This window comes from Paralichthys olivaceus, chromosome 1 (assembly GCF_024713975.1).
Source record: "Paralichthys olivaceus isolate ysfri-2021 chromosome 1, ASM2471397v2, whole genome shotgun sequence".
In the NCBI taxonomy this organism is placed as follows: domain Eukaryota; kingdom Metazoa; phylum Chordata; class Actinopteri; order Pleuronectiformes; family Paralichthyidae; genus Paralichthys; species Paralichthys olivaceus.
In genome coordinates this window covers 30,965,001-30,989,704 of record NC_091093.1, presented here as the reverse complement: position 1 = coordinate 30,989,704, position 24,704 = coordinate 30,965,001, and the positions used below count along the sequence as shown (strand labels likewise).

Sequence of the window (24,704 nt, the reverse complement as noted above, 5' to 3'; positions counted from 1 at the left end):
TGTTTGTCATAACTATAACCAGCGCTGCCTCAGGATCAGCACACTTGTAATTATAGACCAAAATACTTTACAGAGCTCAAATCATGAGGCTGGTGAAGATGTTAGTCACACTGATGAAAAATAAATCAGGTGTAGAAATAATACTGTTTTTGAATGGTAGCTCTCTGCCTCCAGGTTCACACCCCTAATGTGCATTTGTGTCACTGCCAGTATTGTCCCGGTCCACATCATCTGAACGCGATGCTTGTGTGTGTTCTCAGCTGGCACCCCTGAGGCTGAGAGCTCTCCTAAGGATGGTCTAGGAATGGGCACCCTGGGGGGCCCTGCAGAGAAGAACCGGAAGCTGCAGAAGAAGTAGGTGTCTTCCTGACAATGTCTCTGGCCTCTGCTGTCCCCACAAATAAACTAGACTGAGAATCAAAGTCGAAAGAGAACGCTCTAATTTACAGGACGTCTAATGTTCATAATGTAAAATGTCCCGAGCCGACTCACACGCTCACCCCCCTGCTCACGCTCACTCCTATCAGCTCATCGTCCTTCTGTCCCACACCCACGTATTTCAAATGCACTCGTCTCCACAGAGATGGGATCGTTTTCTTTGACACGTTGCCAACACCGTGAATATTGTTTTGCTTCCTAAATTAGCTTCAATTCATTCTTTCTTTTTTTTATCACCCCCCTCTCATTCCACGTGTAGTCCAAAGACAGGGTAAGTTGGTTCATGTTGCTTTTACTTTGCCTTTTCTTCTTCCCACACTTGGCTTCACATTGACCTCACCTTTAACCGAGGACCCCAAACGACTGTCCCTCTGAATGTCTGATGGCTTTTCCGTGCTGCTCTTTACCCTGCTATCCACAGAGGAGCTTAACTAACAGGAATGTGCGTGTGCTGATTTTTAGTGAGTGACAAAACTTTCCTCTCGCAGTTTTCCTATCGCAGCATGAAGTTATGCACTGCAACTACAGGAAAGATGGTGAATGGCAGAATTCAACCAGATAGTTATTGAAAACAGTAACAACACACCTGAACAGAATCACTGTGTTCTTGTTGGTGTCCTCAGAATTAAAGCAACAACAAGAACATTTTTCTATGGCAGATCTGTGCTGTGCCACACAGCACCATCTAGTGGCCAAGTACAGTTCTTACAGCTGCGTTCCAAACACCGCCTGGATTGTCCAGTCATGTTATTGTTTCTATATTTCAACCTGAGAATGTGCATGAACTGGATGAGCAACATTCTGAAGCTAATGTGAAGGTTTCTCCGTCCTCAATACTTCCCTGTGTGCATGTTATGTTCTTACGGTTGTAGCGGAATGCATTCATACTACATGTTGCTGTAAGTGGACTCTCAAAGCACTGGTTCTGGGAGAAAACTTCACCAATGATCATTATGAAGTTCCTCAGTGATGAAGCTCTGGCTGTGACCTCAGGTCCTCAACAAAAAGACCCACGTGGTCGAACCTGGAGAGTCGAGGCTTGAAAAGCAGGAGGAGGAGTTTTCAACAAACGTGTTTGGTCTTAATATGTCGGTGTGCAAAGCAACATTATGCAACTTTTTTTCACATGAAATCAGCGGCTCGGTTAAAGTCTGATGTTTCAGTCACAATCAGCTCCAGACAGCTGAAGAGTGAAGCTGAACTGAGATCAGTTAGAAACACCGAGAAGTTATAAACAACCAGAGTTTATCTCCGACGTTCAGCAGGAAACTTTTAAACCATGAAGAACTCTGAACAGAGTTTGGTGGATTTGTTACAGCAGCAGCTCAGGAAGCAGAGGATCATGGGTAATACCCAGTGGGACGACACAGTCAGAGCTCAACACGTTGATTCACACAAACCGTGTAACTGCAGGGGGCGCTGTTGCTCAGTGAAAGTTACATAGTGTTGCTTTCCAATGACACGTTTCTGACAGAGGTTTTCCAGACGAATGCTTCTGTTTGAATCTTCCTGGGTTTCGGTTTCTTCGTTTTCTCTCAAACTCCTGCTCTTCTGTTCTGAGTCTGCATGTCGGTCGACATCTCTCTTGTGTTCATGTGCATTTTAAAAGGTGAATTTGATCGAGTGCATTGTGGGAGTTTTTAACAGGTTTCATAAGTTCCGTGGAAAGTGAGCTCTGCTCCTGTATCGTCTTAAATACATGTTTTGTGTCTCAGGCATGAATTACTGGAGGAGGCTCGCATGCAGGGCCTGCCGTTCGCCCAGTGGGACGGACCGACTGTCGTGGTTTGGCTCGAGGTACGACACCGACACAGCTGATCTGAAAACTGCTCTCTTTGCTACATGTCAATTAACCCATCGCTCCGTCTCTGACCAGCTGTGGGTGGGAATGCCGGCCTGGTACGTGGCTGCGTGCCGCGCCAACGTGAAGAGCGGAGCCATAATGTCAGCGCTGTCGGACACGGAGATCCAGCGGGAGATTGGAATCAGCAACCCGCTACATCGTCTGAAACTCCGCCTGGCCATCCAGGAAATCATGTCTCTCACCAGCCCCTCTGCCCCGCCCACGTCACGAACGGTACTGATCTGTCGGCTCGATTTGATGACGACATCGCACACAGTCGCACACTTTGATCTTTAAAGTCTTTTATCTCGTTAACATTTTAACTTCTTGTAAACTTAACACTTACTAACGATGGGATCGAGCTAGCTTGGATTTTAGCTTCACTCTTGCTAACAGTGATAACAATAAATGAACAAGCACTTGTTGATTTTTCTCCTCATCCCATTCTCTGCCTGTCCTCCGTCACTCCTCCCTCTTTGCACTCTTCTCTCACCTGTGATTGGGGCGGGGGTGTCACATGATCAGACCACAGGAAATGTTTGGGTCACTCACGAAGAAATGGAAACTTTGGCAGCCACACCTCCCACGGTTAGTCCGTCCTGATTGGCCGTACACCGGTGGCTTCTCACATCTGTGGTGACCGTGGAGCTTTGTTCTGAGTTGCCTTCAGGACGTCCAGACCTCATTCGTCACACGCACGTGTCGACGTCGACACGTCATCGTGGTCGATCGCTCAACATTTATCTCAAACACCTCATCAGGCGTTCTCTGGAGACTCACAGGGCAACTTGGAACAAGGCCTCGTTCTTTCTGCTAGTCAGAGATTTCTGTCCCTGTCTCATCCTTTAGACTTTACACTGTGTGTGTGTGTTTTTACATGAGCTAGTGTGTGTGTGTGTGTGTGTGTGTGTGTAGTAGAGTAGTTGTGTAGTCGGGTGGCGTACAGCTGCTGCTCGGATTAACGGTTCTTTTGTTTGTTTGTGTGTTTGAAAGAACCGAGAATCTAAATCTAACATGTCTTGTTCTGAACTCGAGATTTTCTGATACCTGGACTTTGTTTATCGATAGCGATACTGAAAACCAATCTGATACCAGCACATTTAAAAAAACAACTTTCTACATCTACATTCTACTAACCTGTGTGAAGTGTTCACAAATACAGAGACGTGATAACATGGAGCTTTTTTTTATTACTCTCAGGATCTCAAATAAATAAATCAAGAAATACACAACAGTTATTCCTCCAGTCGATGTCTTGCAGACACATGCTTTTACTTGTGGGACTTTCCAGCGTTAAATAATTAAATAGCGGTTAGCTCCGTCTCTTGCTGCTAAAATACTTTAAAGATGTGGTATCGGGTCGGTACGCAGAGCGTGTTGGGCAGTATCGGAGGAATTTCCAATGCTGGTGTCAGAACATCTCTATTCTGAACAAGAACCATAAATAAAGATGGATGACCCGTCTCCACTTCCTTCCACTGTACAAACATGAAGCCGAAGTTTTTATTTTTAGCAGCTGTCATGTCGTCCATCTTTATTTCTGTGGTTGTGGATAGTAGACGAGCATGAACGACCCCCCCCCCCCCCCTCTCTCTGTTGGGTTTGGGCGATATGATGAGATTGAGTTTATACGTTTTAATATCCGTCTGCCATCGTGGACAGTTTCTCTGTGAGAAGATCCAGAGAGAACCAACTGTACCATCACACTAATGATGAGTGAAGGAGGATTTCATCCATATCGCTCACACCGACAGTGTCAATGTATTTATTTGATGACTTGTATCTTCCACATGAAGCTGCTCTATCCCAGCACGGCCGCCTCACTAACCCCGCCTGTCTTTTCTTCTCACCATGCTCACTCTAACCACGTTAACACCAGGACGATGACGAGGGCAGCTGGGCCCAGGTTTGCACACGTTCCCCTGAAAACCCCCTCACCTACGCTCACCTTCTTCTTCTATTGTTCTTAACTCGAACAGTTTCCCCTCCGCCATGTTTCACTAATGCTGTTTTCATGGATTCACACTAAATACTAAAACTACAGACACACACGTGACATAATGGACCTGTGTTGTTTATGGATTTGTTCATTAGTAGTTAGAACGTGATCTGAATGAACAGAGAACTTGGACGATACTTTACTTACAAACTTTCTGTCTTAATAATCTGGATTTGACGTCTTTTAAAGACCCTCTCACAAACACTGGTCAAGCCTGCTCCTCTCTCACTTTAGACGTTGGCGTACGGTGAAATGAACCACGAGTGGATCGGTAACGAGTGGCTGCCGAGCCTCGGCCTCCCCCAGTATCGTTCCTACTTCATGGAGTCCCTGGTGGACGCCCGCATGCTCGACCACCTCACAAAGAAGGACCTCAGGGGACAGCTCAAGATGGTGGACAGCTTCCACAGGTACTGAAAGGTCAACTGTCATCAGCACGTTTCATGTGTTGGGGCCTGAAGCGTCTTGTTCTTCTGTCGAACTTGTTTTGTGGCTTCAAACCTGTTGGACTTGTTTAGTTGTGAATGTACATCGGTGTAAACCAGAGACGAAGATAATCTGGATCTAGATGAACAGTGAATGTGTGTGTGTGTGTGTGTGTGTGTGTGTGTGTGTGTGTGTGTGTGTGTGTGTGTGTGTGTGTGTGTGTGTGTGTGTGTGCAATAGGAACAGTTTTCAGTGCGGAGTGATGTGTCTGAGGAGGCTCAACTACGACAGGAAGGAGCTGGAGAGGAGGCGAGACGAGTGTCAGCTGGAGCTCGCAGGTAGAAAACGTCACGGTGACGCTTTCGGATTCAGTAACGCTCGTTGCACGTACGTCGGACTTGTGTGACGCTGCCGTGTTGTTTCAGACGTGCTGGTGTGGAGCAACGAGCGTCTGATCGGCTGGGTTCAGGCCATCGGACTGAAAGAGTACAGCAGTAACCTGTACGAGAGCGGAGTCCACGGGGCGCTGCTCGCTCTGGACGAGACCTTCGATCACAACACCCTGGCCCTGCTGCTGCAGATCCCCACGCAGAACACACAGGTACACGCACACACACACACACACACACACCAGTAACATATCAAACTTCAGTTTTATTCTTTGAAATGGATCGTGAGTTGCTGAAAATAAAATAAAAACTAATAATCGTCTTTCCTCTCCAGGCCAGAGCGACTCTTGAGCGTGAATACAACAGTCTGTTGGCCAACGGCACAGACAGGAGAATGGAAGAGGTGACAACACACACACACACACACACACACACACATACGCACAAACCCGAGTGAGAAGCCAAGTTTGAAAATGACTCCCTCTCTTTTCCACACCTCTCTGCCTCCCTCGCTCTCCCCCTCCTCTCTTGCAGGACGACGATAAGAACTTCCGCCGCGCTCCGTCGTGGAGGAAGAAGTTCCGGCCCAAAGACATGAGGGGGATGTCCCTGGGTGCGTCAGACACGCTCCCCGCCAACTTCCGGGTGACCAGCAGCGGTTCCTCATCTCCCTCCACACAACCAAAGAGGAGCCCGATGGACGGTAAGCGGAGGAAGGATGTGTGTGTGCGTGTGTGTGTGCGTGTGCATGTGTGTGTGCACTGCTACTCAAACAGTCTCTGATGAACAGTCTCGCTCTGACGTGTCGCGTCTTGAATGGCTTTGTTGCTCTGCTGTCTGTTTATGATGCTGTGACTAACGGCACGTCTCCGCATGTGATTCTCGCCGACGTGGACGTGCAGGAAGTCAGTCTATACAGAGGCTGGACACTGGCACAGTCAGGACCTACTCTTGTTAACACACAACGGTAAGAACTCACTTTGAAACGCTCGTCTCTTTCCGAACAGAAGCAGCTTTCTTTGTTCCGGAGTTTCTCGGCTCTAATAACGCACGTTTTACGCCTCTCCTCTTTCTTCCCCCTTTGTTTCTCCACCTTTCCTCCATCCATCTTCTCACTCGGCTTCTGTCCTGCTTCCCCCTCTCGTGTCCGTTCATCTCTCTTCTCCCCGTCTCAGTTTATCCTCATTATTTCTATAGGTAACCGCTGGTCAGAGGAGGAGGGGGAGTTCCCTGCGTTCAAGACCAGGATGATGAACTGAATTTGCTTTCAAAGACACTAAAAACATGTTTTGTTGTCGTCACAGAAAAAGACCTTTACTCACCAATCTCCGTGTCCCTAGAGGAAACGTTTTAGATTTATCTACCTTTGTTATATTTATGTAAACCAATGGGACATTTAATTGATTTTAGAAATGAGTGTAATCCTTTTATCCTCTTAATCAACCCACTTTTTAAAAGTAAACCTTTCTCCACTGTGCCCATATTAAGCTCCGCTCTCAGATGTATGTGACTGAATGTTTCTACTGTCTGGAGTTTGTATATTTCTACCAACAGACATTTTATCTAATCTTTTTTATAATCCTGATTCTATTGACCAGATGTAAGTTTTTTTTGTTTTTTTGTTTCCTCTTTTGATTTGAATTCTAATCATTGAATTTATGCTTAAGTGACTTTGATATGTGATATAACTTAATTCATATCCTTTGCCCTTTTTAACTGTTGTATTTCTTTGTAGCTTATTACCTGTGACTTTGTGTAAATGCAGCTCTTAGGTCAAGGGAAGTGTGAATATCAGACAAACTGCTGGAGTCGTCGGACAGTTTCACAAACTTCTCAACACTGTGAGTCGTCCGTCACCTGTAGAGTAACTGCTGGCACGCCGGGTGATGGCGGCTGCACATATCATGTGAAACACACACACACAGTATATTTTCCTTTTTCCTCTTCTTTGTTTTTTTTCATATCTGCGAAACCAAAATGAAACTCTTGAATTTAAGAATTAAAGCCATATATCAGCAGCGGGGGTGGGAGGGGGGGAGAAACAGGGCTACCTTCAGATGCAAGTGAAACAGAATTCCAGGTTCTCTCTCGTCGACCTTGCATGAAGAAACTCCTCCACTAAACCCCACCCAGCCCCCCATACACCCCCGTTTGTCCCTTTAAACAAAACGAACCTCCCTCACCTCTGGAGAAACAGTCGGACTCACTCACACGTACGACGAGTCCCGAGTGGAAACTCCTTCGATGGACCAACTTCACCGAGGCCTCAGTGGATCCTCGCTGTGACGAGATCACCATCCACCTAGAAACACCCCCTTTTTTTAAATCACGCTCTGTATGAAGATTTCATATCAAGCCTTATTGTTTCTGAACTCATCTGTCGTCTGCTCTTATTTATTACTCGTCACCGTTCAGAGCTAAAGCCCCCGTTTGTTCTCCACGTCTTAGTTTGTCCACCCTCACAACACAGGTTCCGCCGCGAACGAGACGGAACCGAAGAGTTTCCTGTTCCTTCTCACACTTGATGTAGTTCAGGCTTCGAGTAGAGACACTTCTGTTTGTGGTGTAGTCACGTAGGCACAATGCAAATCATATTGCTGTTGTTTTATTCCCGCTCCTCCACCTGTTGAATTTTCTGATCTTGTAACTATGATGTACAGTCTGAGTACTTATAAACTATTTTTATCACAGTATTATTTATTGCTTACTTTCAATAAAATACTGAAACTTATTTTCCACTGCAGATTCAAAGGCTGACGCTTCTCTTTTCAGCATCCGTGTGTTTCACATGTAAATTGTGGGATTAGTCGGCAGCAGCGAACTGGTCTCAGTTTTTCTTGTATGAATGAAATTTGCTGTTAAACAAATACTTGGAATTAATTTCCAATTTAATAAATGTATACATGAGTTTAAATCGGGTGCACAAGAAATTATTATTTCCTTAATAATATGAAAATGAAATGTTCTAAGAATTATTGCTGTGAAAAGTTTATGTTTTCTAACAATGACTTCAATGTTTTGTTTCTGATCAACATAAAAAGTATTTTGTCACAGTTTTATTTATAGATCAGGCTTCAACATTTTTCTGGTTTGAATTTTTCAATGAATAAAAACTGAACGTTTCGTAACTGAAGGCAAAACTGAATCATACTTGACACACGTTACTGCAGAGACCCAGAAACTACAACATGAAATACAGATGCACACGTTTAGAAACCTCTTGAAGTCACAGTCTGAGTAAAAAACAGAAAAGAAGAAGTTACCAGACCTCAGGTTTGTTTTATTCCTGGAAACTGAGATAAGTGATAACTTCTGTTTTTATTTTATTTAATTTAATACAATTATAAATAAAACCCCGGTGATTATATTGCATCAATCATTAATCATCTGTTTAATTTAATTTAAAATAAGTTTTTAATTAAATTAAAGTTTCAGGAAAATGTTTCCCTGTCCCCGCCCACCCTGTGACGTCAGGGCTGGATTCTGGGAGAGCCGGAAGTGTTCCGGACGGACTCGTCGTTGGTCCTCAGCTGAAACCGGAGCCGGGAGCGGAGCGTGGACACCGGGGACCCAGCAGAGACTCACCGAGCCCTCCGACCGGAGCTTCAGTCGACGTGGACGGTGAGTATCTGACCCCCGGGGACGCGACGTCACACGGCGGCTCCGGTTTCCGCCGGTTGCTCCAGCGGGAGGCGTGTTAGCATTAGCCTGTTAGCTCACCGCTGGGATCCGGGACAGGAAGTGACCGCAGCCGTGATTTCGGTAAAAAAAAAAAAACCTCGGTAACCGTGTTTTATCAAAACGTCACCGAGCGTCGAGTCCTCCGGTTCTGACTGCACCGTCACCGAGGTGCTGGTCCCGGGTCCGGAGCCTGAGAGGCGGGTTCGGGTTCGACCCTGGAGCAGAAGCCTCCGCAGGACGGAGACGTTCAGGTTCTGGTGAAATGATTCACACGTCACGTGACAGTTTCGGAACCGGACCCGGTTCGTCCGGTCCGACATTAACCGGAGAGATGACTCTGCACCGGGAGCAGCTGCTGCCCGTTACCCGGACCTCCCTCGCTCCTGTCGGCCTCCTCTCCCTCCTGGGCCCGGTGTGTGCAGCGGATGGGTGCGGTTCTCCGGACACATGTCCCCGGCACACAGGTTCGGGCTGGGCCCGGTCCGGAGGGGGCTGGGCCCGGTCCGGAGGGGGCTGCTCCGGGGGACACGTCTCCTGATTCAACCCAGATGCTGGAGAACATCGAGTCAGGAACCCGCGTCAGACAGGAAGCTTCTTGTTTTCACCTCGAGATCCGAAGTCTGGAGAAGATCCAGAACCAGAACACTGAGTCACTGTTCGTGTCTCAGCTTCAGCTCCGAGCTGAAGATTCTTTTAAAGTCCTGGAAGAAGTTCTCCAACTAATGTGCAGCAGATTCAACTAATACACCAAGAACCGTCTGTCTCCATTAGAAACCACATTAAACTCTGGATCCAGATTTCTGTCCCGATCATGATGGTGGATCATCGATTCGTTATCGTCGTTATCGTTTATTCATTATCGTTGATTATTGATTCGTTATCGTTGACTCGTTATCGTGGATTGATTAGAAAACTCCCTCCTCACTCTATATTGACAAACCTCATCGTTACTCGTTACACGACTTCATTCTTCATCTCTGTTTGTGTAAAATCTGTTTTATTGAATCTGATCGATTTGAAATCAGAGAAAACATTTTAATAACATCCTGAATCTGAACCACAGGTGTTTTTTGGTCCTGAGCTGAAAACACTCGCAGATCTGTTCTCGAACTGCAGCTGATTCTGTTCATCCAGATCTGAGTCTCTCAGAAATCAATCAATGAACTTTCTGTGTCATCCTGCTGCAGACGAACAGGTCGGACCGAACACGCAGAGGTTACTCAAGGTCACGTCTGTAACATCTGTCAGGGTCGAGGTGTAAAATGATTGAGACGTTAAATAAAAGCAGCTGCTCGTCAGGATCCCGTGGTTGAGCTCGGTCCGTCCGCCTGTGAACGGTGTCCTCTCTCTGTTTCAGTTGTTGTGACGGAGCCTCACCGAAGATGTGGAAGGCATCAGCTGGACAGTCGGTCAATGTGGCGGTGGATGACGGAGGGGAAGACTGGGAGACGGACCCTGACTTTGAGGTTTCTGTGCTCGACCTCCTCAGTTGAATTTGAATCCTCCTCTTTTCATCCTTCTCCCTCCTCATCGCCGCTTCTCTCCCCCGTTGTCTAGAATGACGTGTCGGAGAAGGAGCAGCGCTGGGGCGCCAAGACGGTGGCCGGTTCAGGACATCAGGAGCACATCGAGTGAGGAAGACTAAAATCTTTCCCCTCCGTTGCGGCTTCACGCATTGTTGAAAGCCCCGTCACGAGTCTCGTCTCTGTGTCTCTGGGTTTAGTATCCACCGGCTGCGTGAGACGGTGTCCACGGAACACACCAGCCTGAAGCAGAAGGAGCTGGACACCATGCCCAGGGCCTCGCACGGATACGGGGGCAAGTTTGGAGTGCAGCAGGATCGCATGGACAAGGTTAGGATGAGATTAGACTTCAGTATTTATTTTGTTCCATATGTATCGCTGCGTTGATGAAGAGTCAGGGTCTCTGCTCCTCTTCTTCTTCTTCTGTCTCCTCCATCGCTCAGTCACTGATGTTTGTAACTAAATCACAGATCAGTGATTTGTGATCTAACGTTTCTGCTTTAGTCTGAACGAACCGTCTGTTCTTCACTTTGAGGATTCGATGAACCATCACATCTTCAGCTACTTTTTTCTTTTCCAGGTTTAAATCTAGTTTTTAAGAGTCAGTTTGAAATAACGTTTCACACTCAGCTCTCTCTCTCTCTCTCTCTCTCTCTCTCTCTCTCTCTCTCTCTCTCTCTCTCTCTCTCTCTCTCTCTCTCTCTCTCTCTCTCTCTCTCTCTGGGTTGTGTGGTCATTGCACTGTGAATGTGATGACTGAGCACTGTTCACACACACACACACACACTGAGCATCCTCAGTCAGACGTCACCACCTCAAACCTCTGGCTGTTTCCTGCTCTTTTTTTAAAATTTTTTTTATCACACATGAGAAATAATGTGAATTTCTTCGTGTCCTTCGTTCCGACAGTCCGCTGTGGGTCACGACTACCAAAGCAAGTTGTCCAAGCACTGCTCCCAGACGGACACGTCCAAGGGCTTTGGAGGAAAGTTTGGAGTTCAAGCGGACCGCGTGGACCAGGTACTTCCTGTTTCTGTCCAGCGCACAGCGGAGCGCACAGAGCCGAGCCTGCAAACTGCTGCGCTCAGTATCTGAATGTTAACAGACAGACTTTGTTTGCATGTGCTAACGTCAAACCAGTTTCAAAGCTTTAAACAGTCAAACTGACATGAAAACTGGGACAAAACATACAAACTGTTTCTTCTGTGTCTGGTTCCAGTCTGCTGTCGGGTTCGAGTACGCCGGGAAGACGGAGAAACACGCTTCTCAGAAAGGTGATGTTGCTGCCTGTTGTTCAGCTGAGACGTTTTAGTGACGGTGGATAAACTCCAGGAATATACAGCCGCGTCTTTACGTCCTTTACGTGTCGGGCAGCTTTCGTTAACTGTGTAAACTTCACAGACACGTTTCCCGTCACTCACATTTATCAGTGATCGTGTTTCACGTGTTTTCATTGAGTATTGATGGAGACGACCACTGTCTGCTCCATCTGTTTCACCCTGACCTTTGACCCCTCCCTGCTCTCCTGTGCAGACTACACCACCGGGTTTGGGGGGCGATACGGCGTGCAGGCAGACCGAGTGGACCAGAGCGCAGTGGGCTTCGATTACCAGGGAAAGACTGAGAAACACGAGTCCCAGAAAGGTTTGTCTCCACTTGTGTCTGATGGATTCACACTAACAGCCTCTGACACGTCGGCCTGAGAGCGAGCGCGGCTTCACGCAGGTCCTGACAGATCTTCTTCATTCCTCAGCCTGTGTCTGTTCAGCTCCCAAACATTCCTCTGACATCAGAGGCTCCTAGTTTGTGTGATGAAGACAGTTCACCTCAGACCAACTTGCTGCACGAGTAGAAACATTTATACAAACGATTTCCTGGGAGTTTAACTTTTCTTAACTTTTGCTTCTGCTCCTTCAGACTACACGAAGGGCTTCGGAGGCAAGTTCGGTGTTGAGACCGACAAGGTGGACAAATGCGCCGAGGGCTTCGAGTACCAGGGCAAAACGGAGAGGCACGAGTCGCAGAAAGGTCGGTGTCACCCGTTTAATCCGACCTGGTGTCAGAGGACGGGTCCTAACTTTTCATTTCTGTCAACACAAATGTAGAAAAAGTTATTAAAACCAAATGAATGTATAAGAACCGTCATATAATTTAGTTTCCAGCTCAAAAACAACTTAAAATAAAACAACACATGAGCACAGGGTGGCTCTGTTAGAGCGGCCCTTTGGTTGGTGGTTCGATCCCCAGCTCCTGCGATGCTGCACGTTTCATCGGTAGCTTCATTAGTGAGTTCCTGAGAGTCCGGACTCGACGCACCTGCACGGCCTTGATGTTTATATACGTGGCAGTCGTTGAAGGTGACCTCAGGAGCCCTCCACATGCTGTGTTTGCACATGTGCTGCGAGCTGAGTGGTTACACGCTCCGATAACGAGGACACGTGTTCCCGCCCTGTGTGAAACAAACCACAGGAGAAATCTGTGCTCGTCACTTTGAGCTGAAAGGTTCAAAACTAATTCACCAACACTGAGGCTGCTGATAAACCAGCTGGTCTCAGGTCAGTGCTCAGTATCTCGTTTAACGAGGGTTCGTATCAGTGATTACGTTTCTTTCAGGTTTCTAAAGAATTATTATCAACACATGTCATTTTCAGCCACTAGAGGGCGTTCAATCAAACTATACAACAGACTTTATATAAAGACGGCTGCGTCTCTACTTCCTCTCACGAACGCCAACGTGTGAAACTGACTCGTCCCCTCAGAGGTCTCCGCCTCTCCGAAAACCAACAGGACGCAACAAAAACTATCCTTCCAAAATAAAACCACACAAACTTTGGGCGGTGACGTCAGAAGCAGGACGTTGATGTGCCGTTGTGTTCTTCTTTGTGTGTCGTGTGTTCTCGCAGACTATGTGAAAGGCTTCGGGGGAAAGTTTGGAGTTCAGACAGACAGACAGGATAAATCTGCTCTGGGATGGGACCATCAGGAGAAACTTCAGCTGCACGAGTCGCAGAAAGGTACAGATGTGATTTCATGTGTTTTCAGAGACGAGCTGCTGGAACGTTCTCACTGATCAGTGGTTTGTTTATCGGATGTCAGCTGATTCATATGAGTGGATATTAATATGAGTGCTCATTTCTAACGTTAAGATCCGGACGGAGCTGCTGCGATCGCTCACATTTCTACATTTTTAACCCGATTGTCCGCTCACGTTAAAATCGAACTCTTCACGTGGAACTTTGAACGAGCGGCTGAGATTCGCTCGTGTTGTTCCCTCTCAGCTCGGCTCTTCAGCTCTGATGTGGTTCCATCTGTGGTTTGTGGATTTGGTCGTTCAGAGGTCGACGACTTCCTCAATCTGCGGTTCAGAAAAAAAAAAAAGAGAAGGCGGCGGCTCAGAAAGAGGAAGTGGAACCAGAGCTCAGATTTATATCAGCGAGTCTGAAACTCTCACAGAGACGAGACGAGCGGAGCTTTGATCTCCTCTGAACAAAGACTTGAGACTTTAACGTGTCTCCGTCACGTCACCAACAACGTGTCCTCGGCCTCGTGTGTCACTGTCTGTGTTTGTCTCTGAACATGTGTGTGTCTGCACTGTGTGTTGTTGTGTGTGTGTGTTGTGTTGCAGACTATAAGCGTGGGTTTGGAGGGCACTATGGGGTAGAGGAGAGCCGGGACCAGTGTGCCCTCGGCTATGAGCACAAGGAGAGCCTGGCCAAGCACGAGTCCCAGAAAGGCACAGACCCTCCCCCCTCCCGTTTCAGAAAGACCCCCCCCCCTCCCCTCCCCTCCTCTCGGCCTCACGCTTCTGCTCTGGCACCGTCTTCCCAGCAGCTGTTTTCTCTGAAGTGTCGGACGCTTCTCTTCCTCAGACGCACTCACACAAAAATCTGATTACAGCCAAAGTATCTGAGTGTCGAGGTTTGAGTGGTCATCTTTTCTAAACACAGATCGTGAAGATCCTGTGTTTACAAATGATAACCAGACCCCCCCCCCCCCCCCGCTGAGACGCTGTTTGTCTGCTTGTGCATGACGTCACTTGGCCACGGTGCATTTCAGCTTCCAGCTGCGACCCCTCGGAGACACGGCTGATCTCTCTGAGTCAAGATGGCTGCTTGACCCCGACTGTCTGTTGAGATCCTCCTGTCTGTCCCTCTGTCTGCGTCACCTTTTTATTTCGTCCCTCGTCCGCAGGTTTTGCATGAGCTCGTCGGCCTGTTGTCTGATTCCAGCTGTTTCCTGCGAAAACACCACAGTCGACTTCCTCTGAACTCTCGCAGACCAGAGAGGGTTTCACACCGACGCCACGTTTCTAACTTAGAGTGTGAAGGACGCTGAAGAGTTGAAGTTTAATACATCAAACTAGTCGGTGGTTGTTTTTGGTCTGAGCTGGAGAAACGGTTCTGATGGAGCCGACTGTGGTTGAACCTGTAACGAGAGACAGAGACTCACCTCCGCTTGTCTCCTCTGTCTCCAGATTACTCCAAAGGGTTTGGAGGGAAGTTTGGTGTCCAGAACGACCGGATGGATAAGGTAAAGTGTGTGTGTGTGTGTGTATGTGTGTACGTGTGTACAGGGCTCCGTCTCATGTCTTTATCTCTCTGGTGGACAGAGCGCGGGGACGTTTGAGGACGTGGAGAAGCCGACATCATCTTATCAGAAAACCAAACCCGTGGAGGCCGGTGAGCTTTGATCCGCTGTGTTTAACAACGTTCAGCAACATGTTGTGACGTCGTCATCACTTCTTCTCTTCTTTCTCCAACTCGCCTCGCCGCTCAGTCGGCAGCAGCACAGGAAGCATCAAGGCCCGCTTCGAGAACATCGCCAAGCAGAAGGAGGAGGAGGACAGGAAGAGGGCGGAGGAGGAGCGAGCGCGGCGTCAGGCCAAGGAGAAGCAGGAGCAGGAGGAGGCACGCCGTAAAATCCAAGAGACGCCCAAAGCACCCTCTCCTGCGCCTGCTGCGAGTCCCAGCCCCACCCCCAGCCCCACCCCTCCCGTCCAGCCCACAGCAGCACCGGCACAACACGTGAGTCATGACTCCTCCTCCAGAGCGACGCGAGCGAACACTCAGCTGCTCTGTCTGTTTGACCCCGTCGTGTTTTCATACGTCTCGTTAGGTCACAGGAGAAGCTTCCTCAGAAGCAGTCGAGGAGAACGGAGAGCAGCTGTACGAGGCAGAGCCACAGAGTCAGTACGACCAGCAGGAGGCGCTGTACCAGACTCCTGAAGAGACCACACCGGCAGGTAAAGCTCTCATGACGTTTCAGTTGATTTAGAAACACACGAGTAAGATGCACGAGAGATTCATCGCTCATCTGGTTCCTGCAGGTTTGTGATGTGGTAACTGACTTCTGTTCTCCTGCAGACGCGCAGCAGTACGAGTACGGCGAGGACCTCGGGGTGACAGCGGTCGCTCTGTACGATTATCAAGCAGGTGGGACATTTATCACGCTGCTCTGATTTCTACAGAAGTGTCACTGAATCTTCTAAAGAGTTCAATCATTTTGGGTCCGCACATCTGGAGCAGCTGTCTCGACGCCAATCACTCTTTTCTTATTTCAGCTGGCGAGGACGAGATCTCCTTCGACCCGGACGACATCATCACCAACATCGAGATGATCGACGAGGGCTGGTGGAGGGGCGTGTGCAGAGGCGCCTACGGCCTTTTCCCAGCCAACTACGTGGAGGTTCGGCAGGGATGACCCCTCCTCGACGAGATCACCCGTCTCCTCCTGCAGGAAAAGAGGAAGATTTAAAATCCCTGTTTTCTTTTTTATTTCCCTTCTTTTCAAAGTTTCCTCTGTTCACATCATCTGATGCTTTGACGCTGCGTGAGACGTCCTCAGGTCTCCTGTCCGCCTTCCGTTTACCCCCCCCCCCCCCATGTCTGTCCCACGTTCAGATCACTTCATGTCGCTCTGTGCAGCAGACGAGGAGGAAGAGTCATGTTAGAGCGACGCTACGAGAATATCTAGAAATCTGGCTTCAAAAACTCTGGAGAAGCTTCGGCTGCTTCCTCCAGCAAACATTTACTTCCTGTCTCGGCCTCAGCTGCGTTTTGTAGGTTGAGATTTTTTTTTTTTCAGTGTTGAGCTTCACAAGGTTTTGATCAGGTGTCGTCGATTCTTCGCGTAAAGCCGTGTTCATGCTACACGAGTTTAACACGAGTCTTGGACAACTCCAGCCAATCAGGGCGCAGGATGGGCTGAAGCTGAGGTGCCTGTGAATTACGCTGCACGTGTCTGTTTTCAGGTGAAACACAGACAGCTGCAGGTTTGGGCTCGTTAGTTTGGTCCTGAGCTGCTCGCTCTCGTCTTTACATCGGTCGGTCTCACCGCGTCTCTTCTCACCTGTGTTGTCGTTGTGTTTGTGGACCCCCCCCCCCCCCCCCCCCCCCGTCGTCAGTCAGTCGTGTGAACTCGGACCGACAGCAGGTCGCAGTGTGAGCTGCTCTGTGATCTGCTGAATTTGAAATTCATGCGGCGTGAACTCGGCTTTAAAAGGAATTTTGAGTCTCACCAAAGACCAGAGTGACGACAGCGGAACGCGTCCGGTCGTCGTTCAGTAACTTTAATGTAAACAAGCAGCAGCACCTCCACTCTGGATTATTCTGTATATTGATGCTTATATTCTGTCCAGTGCATCGACTGTGGACCAAAACACTGATGACTGTCTGTCTGAGAACAATTTGCTGCGTTGCACAGGAGTTTAAATTTCCCTCCAGGTTGAAGCTGCACTTGCTGATTTATTGACTTTTTTTTTTTTTTTTTAGAGCTTCCTGTCGTGTGAATCAGTTTGAATATGTTTGATCAATAATGAGGCTTCCTCCTTCACTGATGTCACAGTTGTTGGCAGACAAGCGAAACAGAAGCACCATAGTTCCGAGTATTATTTGAATCATCTTCATAAATTCTACAGGTTGATTACTGATGTTTAGAATCATGTACAGAGAGAAGACGTGTGTTTGTGTGTGTGACTTCAGATGATGATATGATCAGTGTTTGCCTCAGCAGAGACGACCTGCAGGAAACATCAGGCCGTCGTTAGGGAAGCGGCCTTCAACACTAATTACTCTGACAGACGACTCGTCTGCAGAAGTGTAGCTTAAACGTGTGCGTGCTTTCATTGATTTCATCTTTGGGGTTTTATAATAAAAGTGCATTATTTTTATCTGTACCTCTGTTTGCTTGAGTCACTTCATTACCTGCTTGTTCTTTTTTTTTTAGTTTCAATAAAATAAACTATGAAAGAAAAAGTTGTTCGGATTCGTTTTTAACCCTTTTTGACTTTTGACCACTGAAGAGTTCATCCGTTTGTCCAAATTAATATTTCTACCAAATCAGAAGAAATTCCCCTCAAGGCGTTCTTGAAATATCGAGTTCACAATCGTGAGTCATTTGGCAGAACGTTGACTTGCAAAAAAATTATTTAGAAATTTGTAACGTTTTTCCAAAGTTAGTTGATGTTCATTTATTGTTTTTGTTACCTAAACATGAAACCTGTTGTTAGGAAGAGCATGAAGCAGAACCCTGGGCCACTGTGCTAACGTGGAGCTGTGTGATCGTGACCAGAGAGAAACGTGGCACTGAGCAGCGTCCAGCTCCGCTCGGCCGTATTCTACCAAATCATCTTTATCAGATCTGGATGAAACGTCCACTCTGCGTAAAACGAATTGCCTCTCAAATTCATAACCCCCATGAGTCGCTCTCAGTGTCCCCTTCGCCTGATGATATACCACCGCTGTGGTGTCGGCCGGACTAACACATGGTGACCCTCCAGACAATGAAGGAAGTGCCACAGAACCAGTTCCACAGCCAATAGTTTGGCAGGTAGGTGTGTCCCACTATCTATATACTATGTACTGTCCTACAAACTGTCTCAGGAAGAAGGAAATTGAAATAGTGTAAACCTTAATTGGTACCGGACGCCCTGTTGGTCGTCCTGCAGTGGATTGTCTCTGCTGACACAGATCGCTCTGCGTCGTGCCGAACCAAGTCCATTATAGGGATACTACTTCTGGATGAAGCCTCCACTCTCCTGGGGGGGACCTGTCCTGGACAGGAGGTCTAGTTCTCGATTTACAATCCCTGGGATGAAGATTGACTTGAGTGCAGCCAATCTGCGCCACCTGGAGGCAATGCGGGGACTTTGCGCCTCCCTGGTTAATTATATGATACACGCCTGCTCTGGATGGAGCGAAGGAGAGCCTACAGAGCACCGTGAACCACTCTCAACTTTAGTACCTTGATGTGTTCGCCACCCCAAGGAGGTATCCATGAACCGCGCCCCATCCTTCCTTCTCGGACTGCTCCCCACCCTGTGAGGGAAGCCTCTGTCGTCACCACTGTCCTCCTCGATGGAATGTTCCCGAGGGGGACTCCTTGGAGCAGGAGCGCCCGGTTCCCCCCGTGGGCATAAAGCTTGGAGACATGTACCTGTCACTCGAAGTTTCACGGCTGCTGCAGCTGAAATCATCCCCAGCAGCCTCTGAAAATTGATAAATTCTAGGTGCCGGCTGCAACGAAATCGTTCGATGAAGGCAAGAATCTTCAAGAATCGTCATGCGGACCCAAGAGAATGGGGGGGGCATCGCCGAACCTGAATGCTGTACCCCTTCAATACTGTAGCACCCACGGGTGTGACACGGTTTCTTCCCAGCTGTCGAGGTGTAGCTGGGAATGAAATTCGGCCGACATCTCCCCACCCCTGGGCAGCACCGCCCTGAGGTCCTGAACCTCTGGGGCGCATCTCTAGCCAAAAGACGAGGATGAAATGCTTGTCGCCTTTATGGCTGTTTGGAGTCACCAGAGATTGTGAATCCTGTAGCCTGCTTTACACCCATGGCTCTTTACGAGCCCAGGATGATTGGTGTGGAGGCCGGGAGCTCCTAGGTTTATACCCGGTAGTCACAGCCCTGCTGAACGTCCGCTGTACGCACTCTCTGGTACGCTTCTCTGGGTTGGCTGTTCTCCTAAGAGCTATCAGTAAAATGGCGAGTGTACGGACAGGCTGCTGGTGTGGTTGCATTTTTAGTCCGACACAGCAGTCGATCCAACTCTTTCAGTGGACAGCGTGGATTAGCGGTTACCTGCTTTGGACCCAGGGATGTTAAGTAAGGTCCAAACAGATCTTGAAGTGGAAGGAACATATTTAACAACACCTGTAAAAATTGCTAATGATTTTAATAATAACTTTTATGACAGGATAAACAAATCGAGAAGGAAAATGCCCCAAGAAAGGAAATTGCAGCACAATAATGATGAAGGATACAAAAGTAAATCAGTCTCATCAGTTGGAAATTTTAAAGCCTTTGAATTTCTATTACTGAATTTGTTTACATTAAAATTATGTTTTTGTGTTTTTGCCACTGAATTTCAGTCTTCACATTTTCACTTTTATTATTTTTCAATAATCACAAATCGTAAATCTTTGAATTTTATCATTTGAATTTGAGATTATAGGTTTATAGGGAGTACATATTAAAGGGAGTCATTGTAGGATGATAGGCATCCTAATATATATATATACAGAATGTATGTGTGTATCTTTATTCTATATATATATATACATAGAATACTTCATTCCCAAATGTCTTTGAACATCAAAGGTGCAACTTGCCTATCAATCTTTAATGACTGCCTTTACGTTCACAGCTTCTGATTACAGGCGCTCACACACAGTCAGAGTCAGAGTCAGAGTCAGAGTTAGTTCGTACAGCAGACGACAGGAAGATGGTTGGCCCCAATGAAAGAATGTTCAAGGAGACAACCAGGCGCAACCAGACGTATGTTGCCACAGTGATCATTGAGGTGTTGAAGAGCTGTAACGCCATGGGATACTGCCCCGATGAGGCATTGGTCCCACAGGTGCGGCATCTGGCCGACCTCGTCCTCTCCGGACTCCCGCAGGATTTTGTCCCCAGGGTGTCCAACATCCAATTGGCTGAGGCAATTCACAAAGAGATGCGGTCAAAGTTTGGACCGTACATGAACATAGAAATAGACCTGAAGAACCCACTGAAAGAGGCCGCCATGGCTGATTGCATCCAGTCTCGGATCATGTTGTTCTCAAGGGAATGTCAGAGGTCAAACATCATCACCTTCTGCCTGGGGGCCATCACAGGCGCGCTCATAGTAGGAGGTGTGGCCTTCCACCTTAACTGGCTCACGATTTAGTTTGAAACCATCAAACTCGAGATGGGAAAGCGACAAACGTTTTGTGAGAGCTGAAGATCACGAGTCACAATTTGTCAACAATCTCATTTTTTTCAAAGTGTATTAAACACTGACGTTCGAAGTCGGGTTCACACCGCAGGATTTTCAACCTGAGTTTTCATGCAGCAACAAATTTGAGACAAAAAGACCTGATCAAAGTCCTGATCAAAGTCCTGATCAAGGTCCTCCAAATAACATGAATAATAATATACAAGACAGAAAAATAAACTGTTCTATTCTAATGTGAATCTACTGCACAGCTTCAAACTGAACATGCCAGGACACGACACTAGTGCAATATTATATTTATTTCTTACAGTGAATTTTGGTTGCCATACAAGAAGTCTTGAGGGTTCAAGGGGGAAGGAAGAGTGAAGTTACAGGAAAATTCTCTCTCTTTTCATTTCAGTAATTAGTCGACTCTATGATGATTCATTAGCACAAAATTACAGCAACATAGAAAACATGAACACAAATCTTTGCACAAATTACTGAGAACATCTTAGCCTCTAATGAAGACTTAATCAAAGAATAAAATCTATTCATGAAAAAAATAAATCAACTCAGAAAATAAATATACAGTAACCCAAATGTTGGACAATGCTAAAGGTGGGATCAGTGTTTTTTGAGAGGGGGGGGGGTGGAAGTGGGTTAGTGAGCCATGCGTGTCGTAAACACGGCATCACACCGCCGTGACGCTCTGTAAAGATTCTACTACACCTACACAGCTCCACATAGAAAACCAATGGCGACCCGTTGATCCACGTGAGGGAGTCGACAGCCAATCGTTTGGATAGATTCATGTTTGTTTACATATTTATAGAGTCTTTAATGTTTCCGACCAAGACGAACTGCACATGTATGTGTTCCAAAAGTTACAGCTTGTTTTCATCAGTAGTTTTTGAAACACTCTCTGGAGTCAGGCGGTCGTCTGTAGACAGCGCACACGGTTTTTGTTATCACTCGATTGGGCAGAATATCTCACGACCGCAGTCGACACGCATCTACCTCATATAAACACTGACAAGTGATTGCATCATGATATGTAACTTTAAAATGAGAAAATAAAACACAACCAATGAGATTCAGTCAGAATAAATATTGCTTCTTACATAACCAATAAGTCTAATAATAATAATAATATCCACATTTTTTAAAATCTATATAGTATTTCTGTTTTTGGCAATTTTGTTCAGATAACCTCTATAAAATTTCATAGAACTCTATACAAATCTTTAAAAATACTGTGCTTTTCTACCCCCTCCGACACGTCGCTGTAAAATAACGTTCAAACAGGAACGGGATCGTCCCGCGCCGGCCTCCATACGGCTAATGTTCACAGAACACAGAGCTTGTGTATGTTTCATTTGTCTCCTCAGAAAGCTGCACCTACATGAAGCTGCAGAGTTTGATATGAAACCAAACAAGGGTCAACTTGTTCTAAAGCGATTATATATACACACATATACATATCTATATATCTAGATATATATATACATATATTTGTGTACATATATGTATACTGTGTGTACCTCCAGATGTTGGAGGGTGTGTCAGACCACATGTGAGGTGTGAGTCTCGAGAGATAAAACGGGAGCTCTTTGTCTCTGTGGAGCGACAACAGGGAGGTGCAGGTGTTGGGGGGGCAGTGAGCATCCTCTGCAGGATGTTGGGGAGAATCCCACCAGGTTTGCTTCGGTCGCCACGTCAGCTCTGGCAGTTATCGATGAACCTTCATAGATTATTTTCCATTAATCTAAACCTTTAAATAGATCTATACATAGAATCAAATAGACATTTTATTTCCGTTAAACACTCTTATTTACACATTTCAACACAAACTCAACTTCTACTTCTGACCAGCCTGAAATCGCAAACACAAACATTCCAAACTTTCTAACTTCTGATTCACTTTTAAAATTGGACCCATGTGTGAAACTGGAAATCTGGACAAGAACACGAGACTCGTCTGCAACAGATCCCAAATGTTTTTCATCTCTAATCTGACAGAGTCTCGCTGATCTGCCGCAGTTGTCGGGTTGTTCTCGTTTCTTGCTCAGCGGTTCGTGGGCAGGCGAAGTCACGTTGACTTAAGTGAACTTGTGATTATTAAACCCTGAAGTTGCAGATTCTCCGTCTGCTCTGAGATCTCAGTGCAGTTTTATGTCGTCTGGCTGAAGTCGCTCTAAAAAGTTTGGATAAATGCATTTATAAGAAAAAGATTATTAATCTTTGATTAATCTATTAATCTTTAAAGAAGCGTTGTGTCGGGGCAGCAGCTTCGTTAGCGCGTCGCTCTTCTCGAGAACAAATCGCTGCAGCCTGTTTCTGTCTCTTTCCTGTTGACTCTATGTTTTCAGATCACAGCTATTTCCTGTTTGGCTCCTTTTGGGATTTGGGGATTCGAGCCCATGTTAGCTTAATGCTAATGCGAAGAACAATGTACAAAATGTTCAGGTAGTCATTTAGCTAAAGTCGTTTAGCTTTATCTAAAACTTTAGGTAAAATATGAGCTTCTTCTGGTTGAACTTGAGTTTCAGCTCTTTGTCTACAACGTGTAATATTCAAAATTGTTGAAAATCAAAAAACACTGAATTTAAGTTCAATGTAAATGTGCCGACCTTTAACAGTTTGACATTTTGAGAAATGAGCCATTTCACTTTTTGCTGAGAAGATCAAGAACATGAGAACGAACGTTACATGTATGAACATCTGCGTGTTTACACGTAACATGAAACTAAAGCCAGGAAGCTATTAGCTTAGCTTAGCATGAAGACTGGGACCAGCTCAGTGATGAAGAGATGAGACATAAGATGAATTAAAATTTAATTAATCAAATTGACTGCACCTTCATGCTAGCTAAGCTATGTTGATGAGCGAACCTCACTTTACATTAAGGTTAACATACATCGAAGCAGAAGAAGTCGTGACATGACGAGATCATTGAACACGGGACCAGTTAACAAGTAGAAAACATGACGTGGAAATTACGAAAGGTTGTAAAATGTTACGAGAATAAAGTCATAACTGAGAGTTAACTCGTCATTTTAATAGAAAAACTTGTAATTTATGAGAATTCAGTTGTAATGTTGAAAGAATAAAGTAGTGATTGAGAAGAAACTGGTAGTAGTATTAATAAAGTTATAATTTTATAAGAATACAGTCATAATTGAGACGATCAAGGATAAAGGGGGAAACTAGAAATATTACTTGAATAAAGTAGCAACTGAGTGTAGTTGTAATATGACGTAAATAAAGTCAGACTTTGGTGGAAACCTACGAGTAAAATGACAAGAATAAAGTAAAATAAGAACATTTTTGATACCCAGCCTAAAACTACAACTTTATTCTTCTTTATTATGACTTTATTCTCGAAGTCTCAGAGATGTTTTCCCCTCGTCATGGTCCTAGCCGTTAAAATATGGCTTCTTTGTTTATTTGACATATAAATGTCAGGAAGGTTAAAGTCCCATCATCCATCTGATGCTTTCATCTCTTCACTGTTTCGTTTTTAGGAGTAAAATCTTATTTTACTCTCACTGGGTTTTGAAATGAGGTTTTCCTCTTTCAGTTTCTCTGGGAGCATGATATTGATCTTCTCATCTAACTCTGGGTAGAAAAGTAAATAGGTGTACATCCCAAAATGTTCCTTTAGAGATTCCATTCCTCTGGAATACCTCCACTTCTATCTCGTACTGGCGCAGCGTCTGAGACGTTAGCTTGGCTGAGGGGCCACATGTTGACCTGCTGATGGTGAGATGGAAGAATCAAGTACAAAAGGAAAGAACAGCTCTAGTTTCCCTCGACTGGCTTATAGAGCAGATCCGTGGAAATAGAAAACACACACACACACAAACACAAATCCAGGAGAGGACGACAACACCTTCGGCAGCAACACCAGTCCCTCCAACGCTGTGTCCGTCCATCGTGTTCCTCGTGTCCTCGTCTCAGTTTTCCTTGAATTAAACTGAGGAGGGGCTGCAGCAGAGCGTCTCCTCTGGTGACCACCGAGCTTCCACAGCCATTACAGCAACAGTGTGTGTGTGTGTGTGTGTGTGTGTGTGTGTGTGTGTGTGTGTGTGTGTGCGTGCGTGGACAAGATATGCTTTAGTATTTGTTTCAACTAATGTTTTAACTTTGACACAAACAGGTGAAAAGCAAAAAAAATGGAGTCTATCTCAAATTTTCTCTAC

At 46.2% G+C, this 24,704-nt stretch overlaps 3 protein-coding genes across 26 annotated transcripts in view; 2 read left to right on the top strand and 1 right to left on the bottom strand.

The window, feature by feature from the left end:
* ppfia1 (PTPRF interacting protein alpha 1) overlaps window positions 1–8,009 on the top strand; it is a 35,187-nt gene extending 27,178 nt beyond the window's left edge. For 4 of the 18 annotated variants that reach the window (XM_069527700.1, XM_069527696.1, XM_069527693.1 and 1 more), the window contains 11 exons: window positions 261–354; window positions 2,154–2,235; window positions 2,315–2,515; window positions 2,807–2,869; window positions 4,161–4,187; window positions 4,515–4,690; window positions 4,947–5,044; window positions 5,132–5,307; window positions 5,430–5,498; window positions 5,630–5,798; window positions 6,293–7,838. In XM_069527700.1, coding sequence (XP_069383801.1) covers window positions 261–354; window positions 2,154–2,235; window positions 2,315–2,515; window positions 2,807–2,869; window positions 4,161–4,187; window positions 4,515–4,690; window positions 4,947–5,044; window positions 5,132–5,307; window positions 5,430–5,498; window positions 5,630–5,798; window positions 6,293–6,354 — 1,217 coding nt within the window. In that variant the 3' untranslated portion in view covers window positions 6,355–7,838. Of the gene's footprint in view, window positions 1–260; window positions 355–2,153; window positions 2,236–2,314; window positions 2,516–2,806; window positions 2,870–4,160; window positions 4,188–4,514; window positions 4,691–4,946; window positions 5,045–5,131; window positions 5,308–5,429; window positions 5,499–5,629; window positions 5,799–5,997; window positions 6,063–6,270 lie in introns of all 18 variants that reach the window. The other 14 variants (XM_069527749.1, XM_069527732.1, XM_069527722.1 and 11 more) reach the window with 6 other exon arrangements.
* A 548-nt stretch (window positions 8,010–8,557) lies between these two features.
* On the top strand, window positions 8,558–17,552 carry cttn (cortactin). 3 transcript variants are annotated; one of them, XM_069527778.1, is made up of 16 exons: window positions 8,558–8,716; window positions 10,134–10,242; window positions 10,334–10,407; window positions 10,500–10,629; window positions 11,209–11,319; window positions 11,519–11,573; window positions 11,833–11,943; window positions 12,217–12,327; window positions 13,203–13,313; window positions 13,925–14,032; window positions 14,774–14,829; window positions 14,909–14,978; window positions 15,076–15,323; window positions 15,415–15,541; window positions 15,663–15,731; window positions 15,860–17,552. In XM_069527778.1, exons 2-16 carry the CDS (start codon window positions 10,159–10,161, stop codon window positions 15,997–15,999), a joined length of 1,605 nt encoding a protein of 534 aa, XP_069383879.1. In that variant the 5' UTR covers window positions 8,558–8,716; window positions 10,134–10,158; the 3' UTR covers window positions 16,000–17,552. The 3 variants fall into 3 exon arrangements, with proteins under 3 accessions (XP_069383879.1, XP_069383885.1, XP_069383889.1); XM_069527788.1 differs by lacking the exon at window positions 8,558–8,716 and adding an exon at window positions 9,990–10,031; XM_069527784.1 differs by lacking the exon at window positions 13,925–14,032.
* Window positions 17,553–19,677: 2,125 nt separating this feature from the next.
* Window positions 19,678–24,704, bottom strand: part of LOC109641673 (SH3 and multiple ankyrin repeat domains protein 2-like) — a 118,863-nt gene continuing 113,836 nt past the window's right edge. For all 5 annotated transcript variants that reach the window (XM_069527651.1, XM_069527660.1, XM_069527662.1 and 2 more), the window contains one exon: window positions 19,678–24,704. This exon is cut by the window's right edge and continues 1,108 nt beyond it. The gene's annotated coding sequence lies outside the window, so the exon portion shown is untranslated.